The 16,448-nt window shown below is 41.0% G+C and overlaps 1 protein-coding gene across 2 annotated transcripts in view; it reads left to right on the top strand.

Annotated features, from left to right (window-relative positions):
- The window catches only part of GRIA3 (glutamate ionotropic receptor AMPA type subunit 3), a gene marked incomplete at both ends in the record, with an annotated part of 142,461 nt that overhangs the window by 104,718 nt on the left and 21,295 nt on the right, over positions 1 to 16,448 (top strand). For both annotated transcript variants that reach the window (XM_079542008.1, XM_079542007.1), the window contains 2 exons: positions 1,670 to 2,046; positions 9,337 to 9,535. In XM_079542008.1, coding sequence (XP_079398134.1) covers positions 1,670 to 2,046; positions 9,337 to 9,535 — 576 coding nt within the window. The remainder of the gene's footprint in view (positions 1 to 1,669; positions 2,047 to 9,336; positions 9,536 to 16,448) is intronic.

Genomic DNA, 16,448 nt, shown 5'->3' on the forward strand with positions numbered 1-16,448 from the left:
GATTTAGTTACTGGTAAGTTAAGATTTCCCTAAGAATCATTTTTCCTTCTGAAATTCTTAATTATCAACAAAGGCCATCTTTAAGAGAATCAACATCATGAATAGTTACAGAATTGTTAAAAGTAGGCAGAAGGTTACGAATAATGTATGTGGACTCTTGCAGCAAAGCTTCTTCTTAAAATGCAGAAGAACTTTTTTTTTTTAAAAAAGCATTCTAGTCTCCTCAAATACAATTTCTGACACCTGCTTGAGTACTTTGCCAAATCAAGGCTAGGTTGTCTAAACAGCGTGACTTGAATCTGGTATAAAAATATAGACACAATTATATATATATTGAAATTCCATTATGAAATACAAATTTCAATCAAGTAACCAAGTAATTTTTATTAATTGACTGATTGATTTTCACTTCACATTCTTACCTTCCCTATGGAATTCAGGAAAAACAGAAGGACTGAAATGAAAGGGTGTTGGTTCCAGCCAGACATTATCTCATTGCAAATTGCCCTGGTGAATGACAATGCAATGAGACGAGATTGTGCTTCTGTATGATGCATCCTTAGAACAGTGTCTATATTGCAGATCTGTAGAGTTGAGATTCTGTGTAACAGAATGACGTTACACTTTTGCCTTTTCCCCACATGATCTAAGCTATTTACTGCTCAGAGATTCACGGATCTGTATTACTGTTCTCAGTGACCACGGAAGGCTGCCTGGTTCCTATCACCCCACTATTCTTCCATCATCTTTCCTTTATTGTAATGGAGTTTCAGAGGAATATATAAATTACAGTGCCCAAATCCAGCTGAAATTCCGTGACTAATTACTTATCTTAGGTTTATCTGGAATAATCAGTAAGGCAACAGAAACTGCTGGTAGAATGAAAAAGAAAGCATCCAAATATAACAAACACATAATTTGTCCAGAGTCCTAAGGACAGATGGACAGATACAGGCTGTTACTAGAAAATGACATAGAAGTCAAAAGGCAAGTGCTTGCAATGTCGCCATGTCTACCAGATAAACAGGGACACACTTGTGCAAGAAGGAAAGCACATGCTCTCACGCTTACCCAAGAACTACTTTTAACTCCTGGAATTAAAAATTTATTAATGTCAAAAAACTTTTCCTAAATAAAAAGATTAAAAAGCCATCAAACAATCCACATACGTTTGAAATCCTTAACGCAATAGTTTCTTTTTTGCTTTTTGTTTTTTTGTTGGTTGTTTTTTTTTGCCTATGATTTAAATATGTTTTTATGTGTTAAACACTGTTCATGACTGAACTGGACTAGAAATCACATTTCATATGCAGAATATAGACCCTTTACATTACCCTAAAAAGTACAACTTCAATTGCAGTTTCATTGTCCAGTCAAAATAGAGTTTATTCATCCATTTTAAATGAACAGAAACATAACTACACATTGGTACTGATCTCTTTCTCTCTTGAGGCCCTTGCACAGATTGGGTTGTAATTTTTCTTGTTAACAATTTTCTGTCGATATCACATATTTCTTAATTAAATTCAGTGATTGCCAAATAGGTTGAAAAGAAAATGCTTCCTACTCGGTTTTGTAATTCATCATCTCATTCATTAACCTGAGATTCTAGATTGTGATTATGTTGCAACTGTTTTGTAGCTAACTTGGCCTTGTTTTCCCTTTCCAGAGAGCAGATATAGCTGTTGCCCCCCTCACCATAACATTGGTGCGAGAAGAGGTCATAGACTTTTCCAAGCCTTTTATGAGCCTGGGGATCTCCATCATGATCAAGAAGCCTCAGAAATCTAAACCGGGCGTATTCTCTTTCCTGGATCCTTTGGCTTATGAAATTTGGATGTGTATAGTCTTTGCTTACATTGGCGTCAGCGTAGTTCTTTTCCTAGTCAGCAGATTCAGCCCTTATGAATGGCACTTGGAAGACGGCAGTGAAGAACCACGTGACCCTCAGAATCCTCCTGATCCTCCCAATGAGTTTGGAATATTTAACAGCCTTTGGTTTTCCCTGGGTGCCTTTATGCAGCAAGGATGCGATATTTCTCCAAGGTTTGTTTCATATCACTCCATCACCTTTTTGCATTTTATGGTCATTTTCTGATGCCATGGTGCATATATGTTCCATTTTCAAATTTATTTTTAATTCTAATTCTTTTGTTTTGACATTTCATTTAATGCTGAGCATCATCATCAAGCCACTGTGTTTGCTAACAGTCACCTCCAGAGTGAGTGGCATTGCTTTATAATGCTGTTTATGCATTTCTGCCAAACTTATATACACCATGTTAAGGCTGTAAAATGCATAGGGTTTTCTGTTTTCAGCAATGCTTGGAGGGCTACCGTGTTTTTGCTGCATATCTCATTTTACGGTCATCTCCTTGATGCATAAAACACATTATGCTTTGCAAAATAAGAATTATTTATTTTTGGAAAACTCACATGCAACAGCACTTTAAAACACCTCCACTGTCACAGCTTCTGCTAGATTTTTTTTTTTTTTTTTTTTTTGCTTTCTTTTTTACCTAATTTCTCTAATTTTGTTCTTCTTGACCCATCCTTTCATTTACTACTCATTTGCTTACAACCACGTTTCATACATTCAGATCTGTATGTGCTCCTGTCTGTCAGCTATTACATGCTGCCCTGTATGGGTCGTCGTATAAATGTAATCCATCATCCCTATGCTCATAGTCAAGATGGTCCAATAAGCATTGCCAGTTTCCATCCTTTTTTTTTTTATTCATGAAGACAGTCTTTCTGAGTAAGGCTTTGGTAAAGTATGTTTGATATTAGCTCCAGTTTAACAGAGAGTGCTGCTAACTACTGTGGAATTGTATTTCTTTTTCAAAAAAGCACTTTGAAAACCACCAGAGAATAGTGAAGTTCTTTGTAATTGAACAATGCAAACCTCAAATGTATTTTGAATAGTTTATATGCAACACTTCTACACGCACACTGCTAAAATACTTTGGTGACATGCCTTTGATAAGCAGTCGAATTACCTACTCGTAGTTTCTTAGTGATGGAACATTAATTCTGTTTTATATGAAAATAATTTTAAATCCAGTTTACAGTTATTTTAATTATTAAAATGCCTGCATAGTACAAATAGGATGCAGGATAACAGGATAAACAGGATAAAAAAGTTGCTAGTCAAATCAAGAGAGAGAGGTATTCTGACTGAATGCTTGTCCTCAAAATGCACATTGGTAATTTCCACATTTGTGCTCAAAAGTTACCAGGCTTTCCTAAGCTAATTAGTGGAAGACCTCTTGAATGGTCTCACTGCAGCAAGTGACAAAATCTCATGGAAGGAAGTTTCACAGAGAGTACCAAGATTTTCAGTTGGAAAGTAAAAATGATTCTTTAAGGTCACAGTTATTGCACATTTAGATCTCCTAATTGCAGCCGAATCCAGGATTTGCAGAGATAATGGCATGTGCCTGTCAGTATTTGATGCAAGTCATTCCTGTGTTTTAAAAGCTTTGATAGCAGCAGTTAGATTCCACAAGCAGTTGACAGGTGCATATATATCCTATATAAGGCACGCACGTGGCTTTTTTGCCTGGACAGAACCCTGCACTATTGTTCACAGCTCCCAGTGTTCCAGTGTGCTGCCTTGCTGTAGCTGTCAGCCTTCTCCTTGTGTTTATACACTGTGTTTCTGCTTTATTCCCAAATTCTGTAATGAAACTTTGCCTTTCTTTCCGCAGCTAAATGTGATGAGTAGTGCTAGCATTTAAATTGCTGTTGACCATGTGTGTGCCCAATATGAAAGACCGGGAAATAAGCACTGGGACATCACATGGAAAGCTGCAGGCATTGCACTGTTTCCACTAGGTCTGTTTATTGACAGCAAATTGAAGTCCATAGGATTTTTGTTAAGCTCTCATGTGATCTTTGACATGTTCAGCCATTTACTTTATATAACAAGTGGAACATACTCTATTTTTTTCAATACTAACGTGATAAGTGCCTTGGAAATACGAGAAAAAGAGTTAGCAGTCAACCTGTTTATTTTATCTGTCCATCGGAAGCTCTTAACTCAGTAACAGTATGTGGTCCTCATTAGAAGACATTGTCTGGCTATTTTGTTATCTTCCATGATAACGAGTTCAGGCAATTATGCGCACTGTTACTGGAAAAAAAAAAAAAAAAAAAAAAAAGGGAGATTGAATACCTTGGTTTCCATTCCAGAAACACCACTCCTTTGACTGATAAGTTGATTTAGGTTTATTTAATGTCAGATTTCTTCTCCGTCTAAGAAACTATTCCCAAGGGTTCCATTCCGAATCCAGATCTTTGTGAGGTTATGCCATTCACAGTACTCTGATTATATGAATGTTTCATACTACTTTATTGCCATTAAAAGGGGCTTCATTCTTCCATTGTGAGTTTTGTCTGAATAAATTTCTTATTCGAGAGCATACAGCACTTGTAGAGAGATGCCGACAAGCAGTCTGGAGAGATCACTTTTGTACTTGCTGATAAAGGCTCTTTCAGCTGCCTTTGTGCGGAACAGCTGTGACATCTAATGACTAGTTAGATCTGTCCTCGGTGAGTATGCTGTGCGGATATTCCAGAGGATATATCCCTGTACTCTCCTCTCTGTATTTAATAGGAGTCATCTCAGCTGAGTCAGAAGGCAGCCAAAGGATGGTAGTTAGCTCATCCCACGATGGAACCAGCATTTGTTCCAGAGCTTTTGTTCTGCTATCAAAGGCTGCTGTGTTTTCTGCTTAGTGAGCTAAAGTATTGAAAATTCACTTTTGATGGCTCAGAAGCAGATTATTAAATTTGCTTTAATGTAAAATGTATACAGCAAATGGAATCAAGAGAAAGCAGTAGAATTTGTAACACTGTTCGGAGCAAAAGTACCTTTGAAATCTGTATGAGACCATATATTTTCATTTTGCTCCTTATTCACTCAGAACAAAGAGGCAAGATTAACTAATTGCTGATAGGAAAAGACAGGGGGTTTCATTAAAAATTATCGCAAGAAGTTGGTCATTTGAGAGGATGCATTTCTAGATCCCTATTTTTGTAGCAGAAGGCTCAAGAGACTCCTATTAAAGACCATGGGAATGACTTAGTGGGAGTTTTGGAACGACAACAAGAGCTGGGTAGCTAGGCGCTTCTGAAACTCCCCCTGCCAGTTCCTATGATGAGAGAATAGAGCATCTCAAGGCAGAGCTTTAGATGCTGGTATTTACTGTGTTCTGTCTCAGGCGGGTGCCTCCTGGCCAAGAGGGGCCAGCAGGGTAGGCAGAGTGCTTGGGCTGGTGAGCAAAGCACTGAGCTCCTAGCATACAGAGCTGCGTGCTCAGAATGAAAAGGGGGTCTCAGACAGTAGATTTTGCTCTGAGGTTGGTCAGAGCTTTTTGTCAATATAACACCCATCTTGTATCGATCATAAGAGCCCTATTAAAAATTAAGTAGTGTGAAAAGCTTTTTTCTGTTTGTTATAGGAAATCAAGGATGTTTTCTGGCCATGAATAGAAACAGAATTCAAGCTATATTGATAAATAAATGAGATTCTGTTTGAATGTATTTTTCTTTTGGAAACTGAATGTGAATTTGAATATTTGTTTTCTTTCTTTTCTTGTTACTAATTTGCTCTCATTTGACTCCATGCTTCCTTTTAAATTTCCTCTCAAGGTATGCACTCTTCCTGTTTACTTCCATCTGATCTTGTTTTGGTAATTGTGTCATAATTCTGTTATATCAAGGCTTTCTTACTTCTCTTGTTTGTTAACAGTCTAATTCACTTCAAAATGATGTCGTGCAATGTATTGATTTATTGAAGTAATTTGGAAAATGGCACGTTGGGATAAAACATTAGTTGCTTGTTTTTAAATTACAACACTGCACACTTGGACCGGTATGCCTTCATCACAAAAAGTGGTGCTGGTATTAAAAACTGGGATTGATTTTTCTGTAATTGTTATCTGAGTAACGGAAAAACGTTTCTATGGTTCACAGTACAAAACAAACAAGTATTCTCTTATTGCCAGCCTGGTGGTTATGTACTAACCCTTTTTCTCCCTCATCCCTCCACACCAGCCCCTGCAGTGGGTATAAGGAGTCTTCATATCAGCAGATGGACTGGGGGGAAATGGGGTGCTTTCAGAAAAGGAGGCTGCCAGGCCGTGTTCAACTATGCTCTTGTTCTTTGAGTCTTTGTCTGTCTGTCTTTCCAAAGTCAGCTTTGCGGTTTGTTTTGTTTTCCTTTTGCTGCATCCTGTGCTTGACACCAATCACAGCAATGGTCACCCAAGGTGCTTCTTAGCAGCAACTGTTCTATCTTCTTTTCTGTGCTCATTGGAAATCTGTGGGAGAAGGAGTTCTGCAGTGACATCCAGTTTTCTTTCAAGTGAACTCAACTCTTCTGAGAACTGCTCTGGTCCTCACCTAGCAAGACCACTCTCTTGCATGTAGGACCCTGAGGAACTGTCTTCTTCAAGGTACCCAGCCATGCCCTCCTGCCCTGCCTCTCAGTTGTTCTCTGTATTTTGTCCTGTATCTGTCTGCTTGCTTTATGCAGGTTGCAACATCTTGGGGGCAAGATATTTTTACCTTCATCTATGTTATAATGCACTGTATGAACATGCAGCTCTACACAGACATTGTGTTGTTACAGGATTGTGGGACTGTGGGTACAGTGGTTTGGAAAATGCTTCCCTTCCTGCACATCTTCACCCCAGCAATCTGTGCTTCAAGCAGAAGGGGCAGTTCCTGATGCAAGTATCACATTTCCTAAGGGAAACCACAGGGAGGATGCATACATGCCTTTTTTTTTTTTTAACTGATAGTTCCATTAAATTTGTCTAAACATCCTGTCAAGTCTTTTCTTCATCTTCCTCTTTCAAGACCTACTGTAAAGCAAGAGGGCCACAGGAACCTGGAGATGCCAGATAAAGCTGGTCTTGCTGTGTGTAAGTGGATGCTTCATCTCCTTAGTCTGGCTCTGCAAATGCCAACGTGCTGCAAGGAGGAAAAATTAAGTCTTTTTCACCTTGAAGCTGGAAATTATGTAGTGAAAGAGTGAGCAAAAGAGAAATGAGTTTCACCTGGTAGAGCCACCTGAAAGCAATATACTGTGTTCTAGTTAGGCATCTTAGGCCCTCCATGCTCATGGGAGACAGATGGGCACCTTCAGATCTATCCCATGCTATAGCAAGTGAGATAAATCTCATTCCAAAGGTGTCTGTCTCGTCTTTGTCTTGGCTTCAAAGGAAGCCTTACTCAGTGAGATCAGCAGGCACTGCTGTGTGGATGGCTCAAATTAAGTTTAGCTTATATGAGAGTTTGGTTTGTTGTGTAGGATATCCAGTTTTATGAAACAGCCAAAGCAAGCCCCTAGCTGGCCAGAAAGGGCCTTTACCATCTCTAAAATTGCACAAGATCGTTCTCTTGATACATTCCATGAATGTATAGTGAGGTAGAAAGATTCTTTATCTCACTGCGTTATTCTGGATTTGTATTTCTGGAATTTACCTTTGCAATCATTCAGTAGCCTTGTGTTAGTTAGCGGTGCTGCAGCATGGCCCCAGCTTGGAACCTGAAAGCCTTTCATCCTGCCAGGAGCCCTTGGGACAGACCGGGGAGCCTCCTGTGCTTGGCAGAGATCCATCAGGCATGGTCCTGCCCTGAGGAACTGCATGCGGGCTGGAGCAGAAGCCATTTCTCACAGCGTTCTCACCTCAGAAGTCACTGATCCTGATGGACAAAGAGGTGATGCTTCACTCCTTAGGCTTCCTGCAGCCTTGTGACCACCTGAACCCTGCGCGTTGGTATGGACCTGCCACGGGCGAGCAAGCAGAGCAGGCTGTAACCCACAGGTCCAGCCCAAACCTGCCCTTCCAGCAGGAACTGCTGTTCAGTTCCTGGGAAGAAGGGAGTGGAGAACTACTTTCTTTTGCCTCGTAGTTTGTTTCTCCACATTCCTCTAACCTATTCCAGACTGCGCTCTCTGTTTTTATTGTGTTGGAAATATTTTTCTTTGGTGTGTTCTTTTAATGTTGGATGGATTTTTTTTTCTTTTTTTTTCTCTTTTTTTTTTTAATTTCTTATTAATTTAATGGGATTTTTTCATGGTTCAGGCAATGTCAGGCTCTGGCCAAGACTAGGCAGTTTACCAGCTCACCTCCCTCAAGTGGGCAGGGTGGGGGCCCGGCGCCAGACTTTTTTCCTGTCTCCATCTGTTGGTAGGACAACTTGTACCCACTGTCTGGGGGTGGCACTGAGGGGATGGAAGGAAACAAACAAACAGGTAAGAGTTTTCTTGTTTTCTATTTCTTCCCTTTGCACTAATTGAGAACTGCAGCACACAGGTTCTGTGGATTTAATATATTTGGGATTGAATCTTCCGTATTTGATATCAGTAAAGAACAAAGGGGAAACATAAGAAATAGCTTTGTCAGCTCCTGAAACGTTTCCCGGTCAATATGTTGTGTTTGAAGAATGTGCACAGCAGTGAATTCCCAGTGTGTTCTTCAGCCCTACAAAGATCTTTTGAGCTTGGTGCTCAATTGCTTTACACAGTCTAGATCTCCTGAGCAGTATGCATTTTGTAATTGTATATTAATACATATGGATTTTTTTAAGTCTTCATGTTATTTTTATTTAAAAAAACACACACAAAAGCCCACAAACATTATTTTTCTACTTCCTCCTACTTTGCTCTGGTAGCTCTAGAGCTGAAATGTGCTTCTCTTGAAAAAGTGGATTTTAGGCATGTAAATGTTAATTAACATAAAACAAAACAGCTTCTTTCCTCATTTAAATATTTAGATTCAGTCTTTAATTCCTGCTAGGATATAATGAGAAAATGGTACTGGATCACTTGTATTTTATTCGTTTGGATGCTTACTCACGACTTCTTGCAGTTCATTTTTACATTTTAAGAGTCAATGCAGTAAAAGGTGTTTTCTTCCTCAAAACGGGTCAGTATCCAAAGAGCCAGCAGTGCTGGTGTGTCACAGCGGGTGAATCCAGACAGAGGGAAAGGCTGGCCTAGCAGAGAAGATGAAAGTCTTCTGGCTGAGGAAGTCAGGAGGGCTTACTCCTTCCCAGCTCTCCAGATGGAGTGGGCTCGGAGGAACCGGTTTCTTTGTCCTTGTTTTCAATAGCAGGATGAGGAGTGTGTAGGTAGGTAAGAGCAGGTACCTGCCTATTTGCTCTCCCAAGGAAGGCTTCAGGAGTTAGCTATCTCTTCACAGATGCCTGGAGGATCGGGACAACAGGATTGTGCATGTGAATTTCTGTTCTACACCAAAAACAAATGAACAAATCAAGGGATGTATCTGAGGAAATTTGATGATCTGTGTTTTTCCATAGATCTCTCTCAGGGCGAATTGTTGGAGGAGTCTGGTGGTTCTTCACTCTCATCATTATCTCTTCCTACACTGCTAATCTTGCTGCCTTCCTTACGGTGGAAAGGATGGTGTCTCCCATAGAGAGCGCAGAGGATCTGGCTAAACAAACCGAGATAGCCTATGGCACTTTGGATTCAGGCTCAACCAAAGAATTCTTTAGAGTAAGTTGCATGCTTTAAAGCAGTTCTCTTGTATCTCCATTAAAGATTTTCTAAGCTGTACATGCCTGATACACGGGGGCCCGGTATTCAGTCATTTGTTTCTCCCTGTCTGTAATAGCTGTTCTGATGAAGGCTGCTTTGTGCAATCAGGGTAAGCCTGAGTGCAATATCAAAAGTCATTTTATCAAAAACTGGTAGTTTTGCTCACCTGAAACATCTCAAGATGAAAAACCTGAGCTCTACTTTTGCAGGAAACCAGATTTTAACACCAGTTTCTGAGCCTCAGTGTGATGAGCAATAATGCAGTTGTGCACAATATTTAGCGAAGAAAACTTGGAGAAGTGACTGTCTTGACCTACTTGTTCTGTTTGCCCAGCTGGCAGCCATTAATGGCATCCAGCAGTGGTGTTTACTTGCCAGAATGAGTAGGGGGTGGAAGCTTGTGTTGCCATTTCTGTGTGCACTGACGGCTGCAGTTGCTGTGGCTGCCTCTTCACTGCTCACGTGTGTGACTGGGGCTGCATCAGCCAGGATGGAGGGGAACTTTTGTATCATGAACACAATCATGTGTTCACGTGGTTCAAAGAAATGCTGCATTTGCAGTATTTGGGAAGGGAAGAGGGCAGGGAAAGATATGCAGACTGGAGCACCTCCCCTGTGAGGACAGGCTGAGGGAGCTGGGCTTGTTCAGCCTGGAGAAAAGAAGGCTGCGGGGTGACCTCATTGCAGCCTGCAGTACCTAAAGGGAGCCTACAGAGGGGAGGGGAATCAACTCTTTGAAAGGGTTGATACGTGTAGGACGAGGGGAAATGGTTTTAAGTTGACAGAGGGGAGATTGAAGTTGGGCATCAGGGGGAAATTCTTTACCCTGAGAGTGGTGAGGTGCTGGAACAGCTGCCCAGAGAGGCTGTGGATGCCCCATCCATCCCTGGAGGTGTTCAAGGCCAGGTTGGATGGGGCCCTGGGCAGCCTGGTTTAGCATTAAATGTGGAGGTTGGTGGCCCTGCATGTGGCAGGGGGTTGGAGATTCATGATCCTTGAGGTCCCTTCCAACCCTGGCCATTCTGTGATTCTGTGTTAAGATTATCCTTTATTTTTTCACATGCCAAACCACAAGCTGAACTGCAGAGGGGTGTCATTAAAATGTCTAAATATGACTTCAGACTGCTTTTTTTTTTTTGCTTTTTTTTTTTTTCTTTTTTCTTTTTTCTTCCCTGTATCAGAAAATGTTGTGACCTGGAAAGCTCTTTATTTCAGGCCTTTCCAAGGGTGAATGAAATACTCAGCCCTTGCAGGAAGCTCCTGGCTCTCTCTCAGCAGTGCCAATCAAATGCCATTCAGGGCAACAATTCTTCGTATAGAAAAGTGGTCAGTGCTGCAGGATTAATTACTGCCTATCACGCATACTGGTCAGGTGCAAGTGTGAGGGAAAAGGAAGAAATAAAACCTTGCTGCTGTAGAGTAGTTAAATACTGACGGCCCCTTGAATTTACTTAAGATTTTGAATATTTAGTCTTCATACTCAAATGACAGTAGCAAGTAAAGACTGGAAAAGCTGAGACGTTGTAAGATGAATATCTCTGCCATGGATAAAAGACTGCATTCACACATGCATGAGTGTATAAATTTGATACAAAAAGCTAGCAGTGAATACAAAGCTATTTTATGAAGTTTTTGTACTCTTACTTAGATGTAATGTCTCTATATAAAGATGAGTACTTGCTAGTTCTTACTTAACAGTGGTGGGGGATGTATTAACAACAGCTTCTCTTTGTATTAAACTCCTACAAGATTAACACTGATCTTCCTAAAGATGAAACCAGTGTGTAAAATTTTGTATTCTGTTTAATTATCAGACAGAGGTGCTGTTATCTGTGTGGCAAAAATGAGCTGAGTGGGTCTGTCACAAAAGGTGGCACAACTTGATGGGTAATACTGGTGCCATTCACAGCCACTGTACTGTTCTTAGGGGAAAAAAATCCCTTCCTTTGAATATCTCTTTACTGTTAATTCTAAAAGAGTTATTGTATGGAGGTCTTTCTTCATTTAGCTGTTAGTTTGACATAGCATGGCAGTCCCTTCTCACTTATGCAATCAAAGTAATGAGTGTTTCTTGTGAAAATCTACAAAGTCTAGTGAATGTATGAATGCTTTGTCGTGCCAGTAACAGCCTCAGGATGAGCCATGGCTCTCCTGGTGCTTGAAGAAAGCAGGGCTCTGAGGGAGGATAATCTATCAGGAGTCAGTGGCTCCACTGGGCACAGGGGAATGGGATGGGAAGGCAGGGAGGCGATCTGCAGTGCTGATGGAGTGGGATGTGATGCCACTCAGTGGGATCCAGGTGGGCCAGAATGGGCCCTGAGAGGTGCTTGTCTCTTCTTGGCATTCTCGAGGCACGTAACATAATTTTAGCTGAATTATCTTTTTGTAGAGAAATTAATTTGAATAGAGCTGTGCAGCCACAAAACTGTCATAACTAGAGTCTCCTTTAGCTGATGTGAGAATGACAAAAATTTTGCCTTAAGTGTGTATGTTCACATAAATACTTCACTGTGCAGCCTTTATCAGCTACCTAATAAGGTGGCAATGATAGCTGAAACTTGAAATAGCTCTTAGAGCATGGTGGGCTTCTGAACATCTGCTGCCCAGAGGCTGTCCTTCTCCCAGTAAGCTTTTCTCTCACCACTGCTGGATTATCAATAGGAGTGATAGTTTGAGCCCCAAAGAGCCATGGGTTCTCCTGGATTTGGTGTAATGCTTATTCTCCTTCTGAGGTGTCCCTAACCATGGTGGGGGTTGGATGATCTTTAAGGTCCCTTCCAACCCAAGGCATTCTGTGATTCTGAGATCCTATAAAGAGGCTTCTATGGCTTTCTCTCTCCATAGAGGCATGAAGCTATTTCTCAAAGATACTGATCATATATTGATCTTAATGGCTGCTGCTGGCCAGTGAAAGGTGCCAGACTGGCCACAGCAAGAAAAAATCTGTAGCTTACAGCCAGATACAACATTGCTGTTTCAAGCATGCAGGATGAATGCTGTTGGCGTGACGTTACTCTCTCAGTTAAAACAATCAAGAATATTTTTGGTAACATTTTCACAGCAGTCACTGTTCACTCTCCTCAGTCGTTGGTGACTCTCTGTATCAGGGTATTTGTCCTTGCAGTCCATCTAAGAACCAAATGAGCCTTCCTGTATTTTTATGGTTGTTTCTTGATTCTGCTTAGAAACATTTTATGTTTTGCACTGATTAGTTTATAAAGGCAGTTAAATGGCAATCAATAGATTACATCAATTCCATTTTGGCTTTGAAAGGGCATTCATCCATACTGGAGAGGAGAAAAACCTCTCCTTAAACATTTATTCACATACAGTCTCACATTAAGGGCTCCAAAATGCCTCTTTTTCCTTCCTGAAAACCAGTGAAGGACAAATACTAGAAAGCAGTAACAGCCAGTGACGTTGCAACTTCTAAGGGTACATCTGTTAGAATTAACATCTTCTAATACATTCAGTTAAAACTTCAGCATATCTGGGCAGCTCATCCAGTCAGTGTAACATCATTTGATCCAAATACAGCACTCACTATAAGTCTATTGCCACAGTCAAATAGGTTTTGGACCTGCGATGTGCATACATTCTACAGGTGTGACCTTTACAACCAATTAGTAATTCTTATATAAGCTTGCTGTATTTAAACTATTGAAGAAATGAGTGAACATGCTTCTAGACATTTGGGAATAGGAACTGATCTTCAATTTATTGTGGTTTCTTCTAATTGATAGCAGATAACTGTATTAAGAGGCTTTTGAGAGACTTCTCTGTGATACATTATAAAGCATGTGCTTGGTCATCAACAAAGGCAGCTGACCAGCTTGTTTGCTTTACTGGATACCTGAAATTTCAGAAAGTGTCCTTGAGGTTTATCTTATGTGTCAAGACTTCAAAGGATGAAATATTGAGATAGGTAGTACTTTGCAAGATCTTGCGTTATGTCTTTCTCCTTTTTGTGGGAAATTGAAGGCAACTCATATCATACCATTAATCACTCTTAACTAAAATTAGAGAAAAAAGGAGTCCTCGAAGTATTCCTGTTTCATTTTAGAGCTCTCTGTTTTCCTCAACAGTGATTTCAAGGTTGTCTGTGACACAACAACTCTGTTGCCCGACAGCTCCCCAGTGCCTCAGCTGAAATGACTTGCTGCTCTCAAGTCAGTTCCTAATTTTTTTCCCCTGGCAATGGCATCAATTATCAGGGCTGTTAGGAGCTCCAGCAGAAAGGCCAGAGATCCTTCGGATATGATGGTTCCTGCTGTTACAGCTGCTTTCTCCTACCTGGCGCTGATGTTCATTAGTATGGGATAGAGTCTGACACCAGCATTACTCCTGCTGTCGATAAAAACAAGACTTCAGACTCAGTGTCTACAGAATTCAAACAGGCTGAGAGCCTTCAAACACAGCTTGGATACTTCAGATATTATTTTTAGAATTTTTTTTTTTTTTTTTCAATATTGTATGAAATTCACAGCTGAAGTTAAACTCTCCATTACCTCAGGACATCCAGGAGCAATAGTTGACCTGAGGACATCAGAAAGTCTACATATGCTTTCCTTATGCCTCTGTGGGATGCTTCATTTCTCATTGCATTTGGATAGCCCACTGGACACCTCAGTAGCATTTTCTCTAAATTGATGTTGTGCTGGAAAGCGATACCGTTCTTTTACTCTTTGCAGGAGCACTCAGTGCTTGAAGTTCATTTTCAGCAGTTTTCCCTGAAAGGGATTCTTTCAGTTCAGGCTCAGATCTCAGACCTTTCTGGACTACATTCATACGCAAAAATACGATACCACATATTTTTAAGACATGGAATGTCATATTGAGGGTGGCCCTTTGATGGCCCTCATTTTTTCACTCCCTGGTTACTACTGGGAAGAGTAAGGACACCTATAGGTTCTGAAGCACTAGTGTATTACACACCAGTTATAAGGTGAAGAGCTCATTGCTTTCCTCTGATAAATCTGTGGGAAGATAAGAAGTAAGGGAAATAAATGCTATCAGCAAGTAGTTAAGGAGAAGACTTGAATTACAAACCAATAGCTGCTATGTGATTCTTATGCAATCAAACGATATTGAGACCATCATTAGAGCCTGTTAAAACCACCATTGTGAACTCTGTATCTGCAGTGCAAAAGGTTTCATCTGTAAGTTAAACTCCTTGATTTTTAATTTAAAATTGTATTTTGCTAGAGAAGATGAAGGACTTGTTTCCAGCACAGCATTCATACAAATGTTTTTCTTTTGCCTTCGGATAAAGCTATGATTAGCAGTTTTAAGCCTTCAGTGTTCTTGGCATCAAGCAAAACAACGCGGTGATCATAACAAGTGCCTGACAAAAATATTGAAGTGTGGCTGTTTTTATGGACTTTAAAGAAGAGAACATCACAGGAAAGTGATAGCTTCAAAGATGAGCTGTGCAGATCTTTGATATGTAACGTGGCAGCAATTAATCAGAAAAAGTACTGTGTTTTAACTGCTTCTCAACACGGAAATATGAAAAGCTTATTCATCCATATATTCTCTCTCCCTTCCTATTTGACGTAGGTGAGTGTGCACAGATGCTGAGAGATGCTTGCACGTCTGCAGAGATCACCAGCTCTCCATTGCACAGTGATGCACAGTCTGCTTGTAGGTTTTTTTCTCTTAATTTGTCGGGTCTCCCTTCTGTCACATGGCTTACAGGCAGTTTTAAGGATGGCAGGAAATCAAATGTGACATAATTACACAAGAAATGGGTTCCCATGAAGTGATCTAATGTCTTTAAGTCTATGGATTGAAAGGGAAAATGTATCCTTATGGGAAGTAAAATTAGCAGCTCATCCATCACCTACTCCTTGGCAAGGAAGTGCTTTATGGAAGTGGGGCTAGGGTGCCTGAACCACTGACTTCAGCAGACGAGCCAGGATTCAGTGGAGCTCTCAGCAAACACTTAATAACAAATATTTGAATAAATCTCTCCTTATCTTCAGTAACAGATGGCATTTGCCTACCAGGTCTACTTGTGCTCATTCTTGAGTCTTTCCAGCTTGTGTGCATTTCTGTACCACTCAAAAATGAGTTTCTCTAAGTCCAGGGTTGCAGAGTGCGTTGTGCAGAGGAGCTGTGACCTGGAGCCCAGAGCGGGCATGGAGCATGGCCTTGCTGAGGCTCAGCATGCAGCCAGCAACGGGTTAACTCGCAGCCATGCCTGCACCAGAGGAGCATGCAGAGAGTGCCTGGGGGAAAATCACTTGCTGTTTGAACGTTCTGCTTCTTGGAGAACAGCTATATGGTAATGCTAATGACATCGCTCCAGACACCGAGAACCCAGGATTTTCAAGTCTCTCCTACTTTATGTAATGTGACTGTGTCACATTAATATGTGCTTGTTGGGGATTCATTTAAAATACATGGGTGCTGATAAATTACTCACAGTGCTGCTGCCATTGCTTTTTCATAATTAGAAAATACGTCGAGGTTTAGAAACTCTAACGATGTGAATATGAAACATCTCCTCTTACAGTCCGCTGGGGTTTCTCCATCATTGCTTGTACGTTGGCCCATTCTGACTGGAGCTGAAAACTCATTAGGCCTGACAGCACTCAGATACTGTGCTGGAAACGCTGCTGTTAATTTATTGAGGACTGAACCCAGGGCAGGGCTGGGCTGCTCGGATGCACAGAGACGAGCCTGCTCCATGCACTGCGACTGGAAGGATGCTCCTCTGCCTGATGTCATTCTGCCCCTTGTGTGTGTTGCCTCCTGCTCCCCAGGCAGTCAGACAGACAGACAGACGGCCATGCTGGTGCCGCCCAGCCTCACTCTCTGCCTGCTCACCGGGCATGGCTCTGCCCATGAATTACAGCAGGATTTACAA

This window comes from Tetrao urogallus, assembly GCF_951394365.1.
Source record: "Tetrao urogallus genome assembly, chromosome: 13".
NCBI lineage: Eukaryota > Metazoa > Chordata > Aves > Galliformes > Phasianidae > Tetrao > Tetrao urogallus.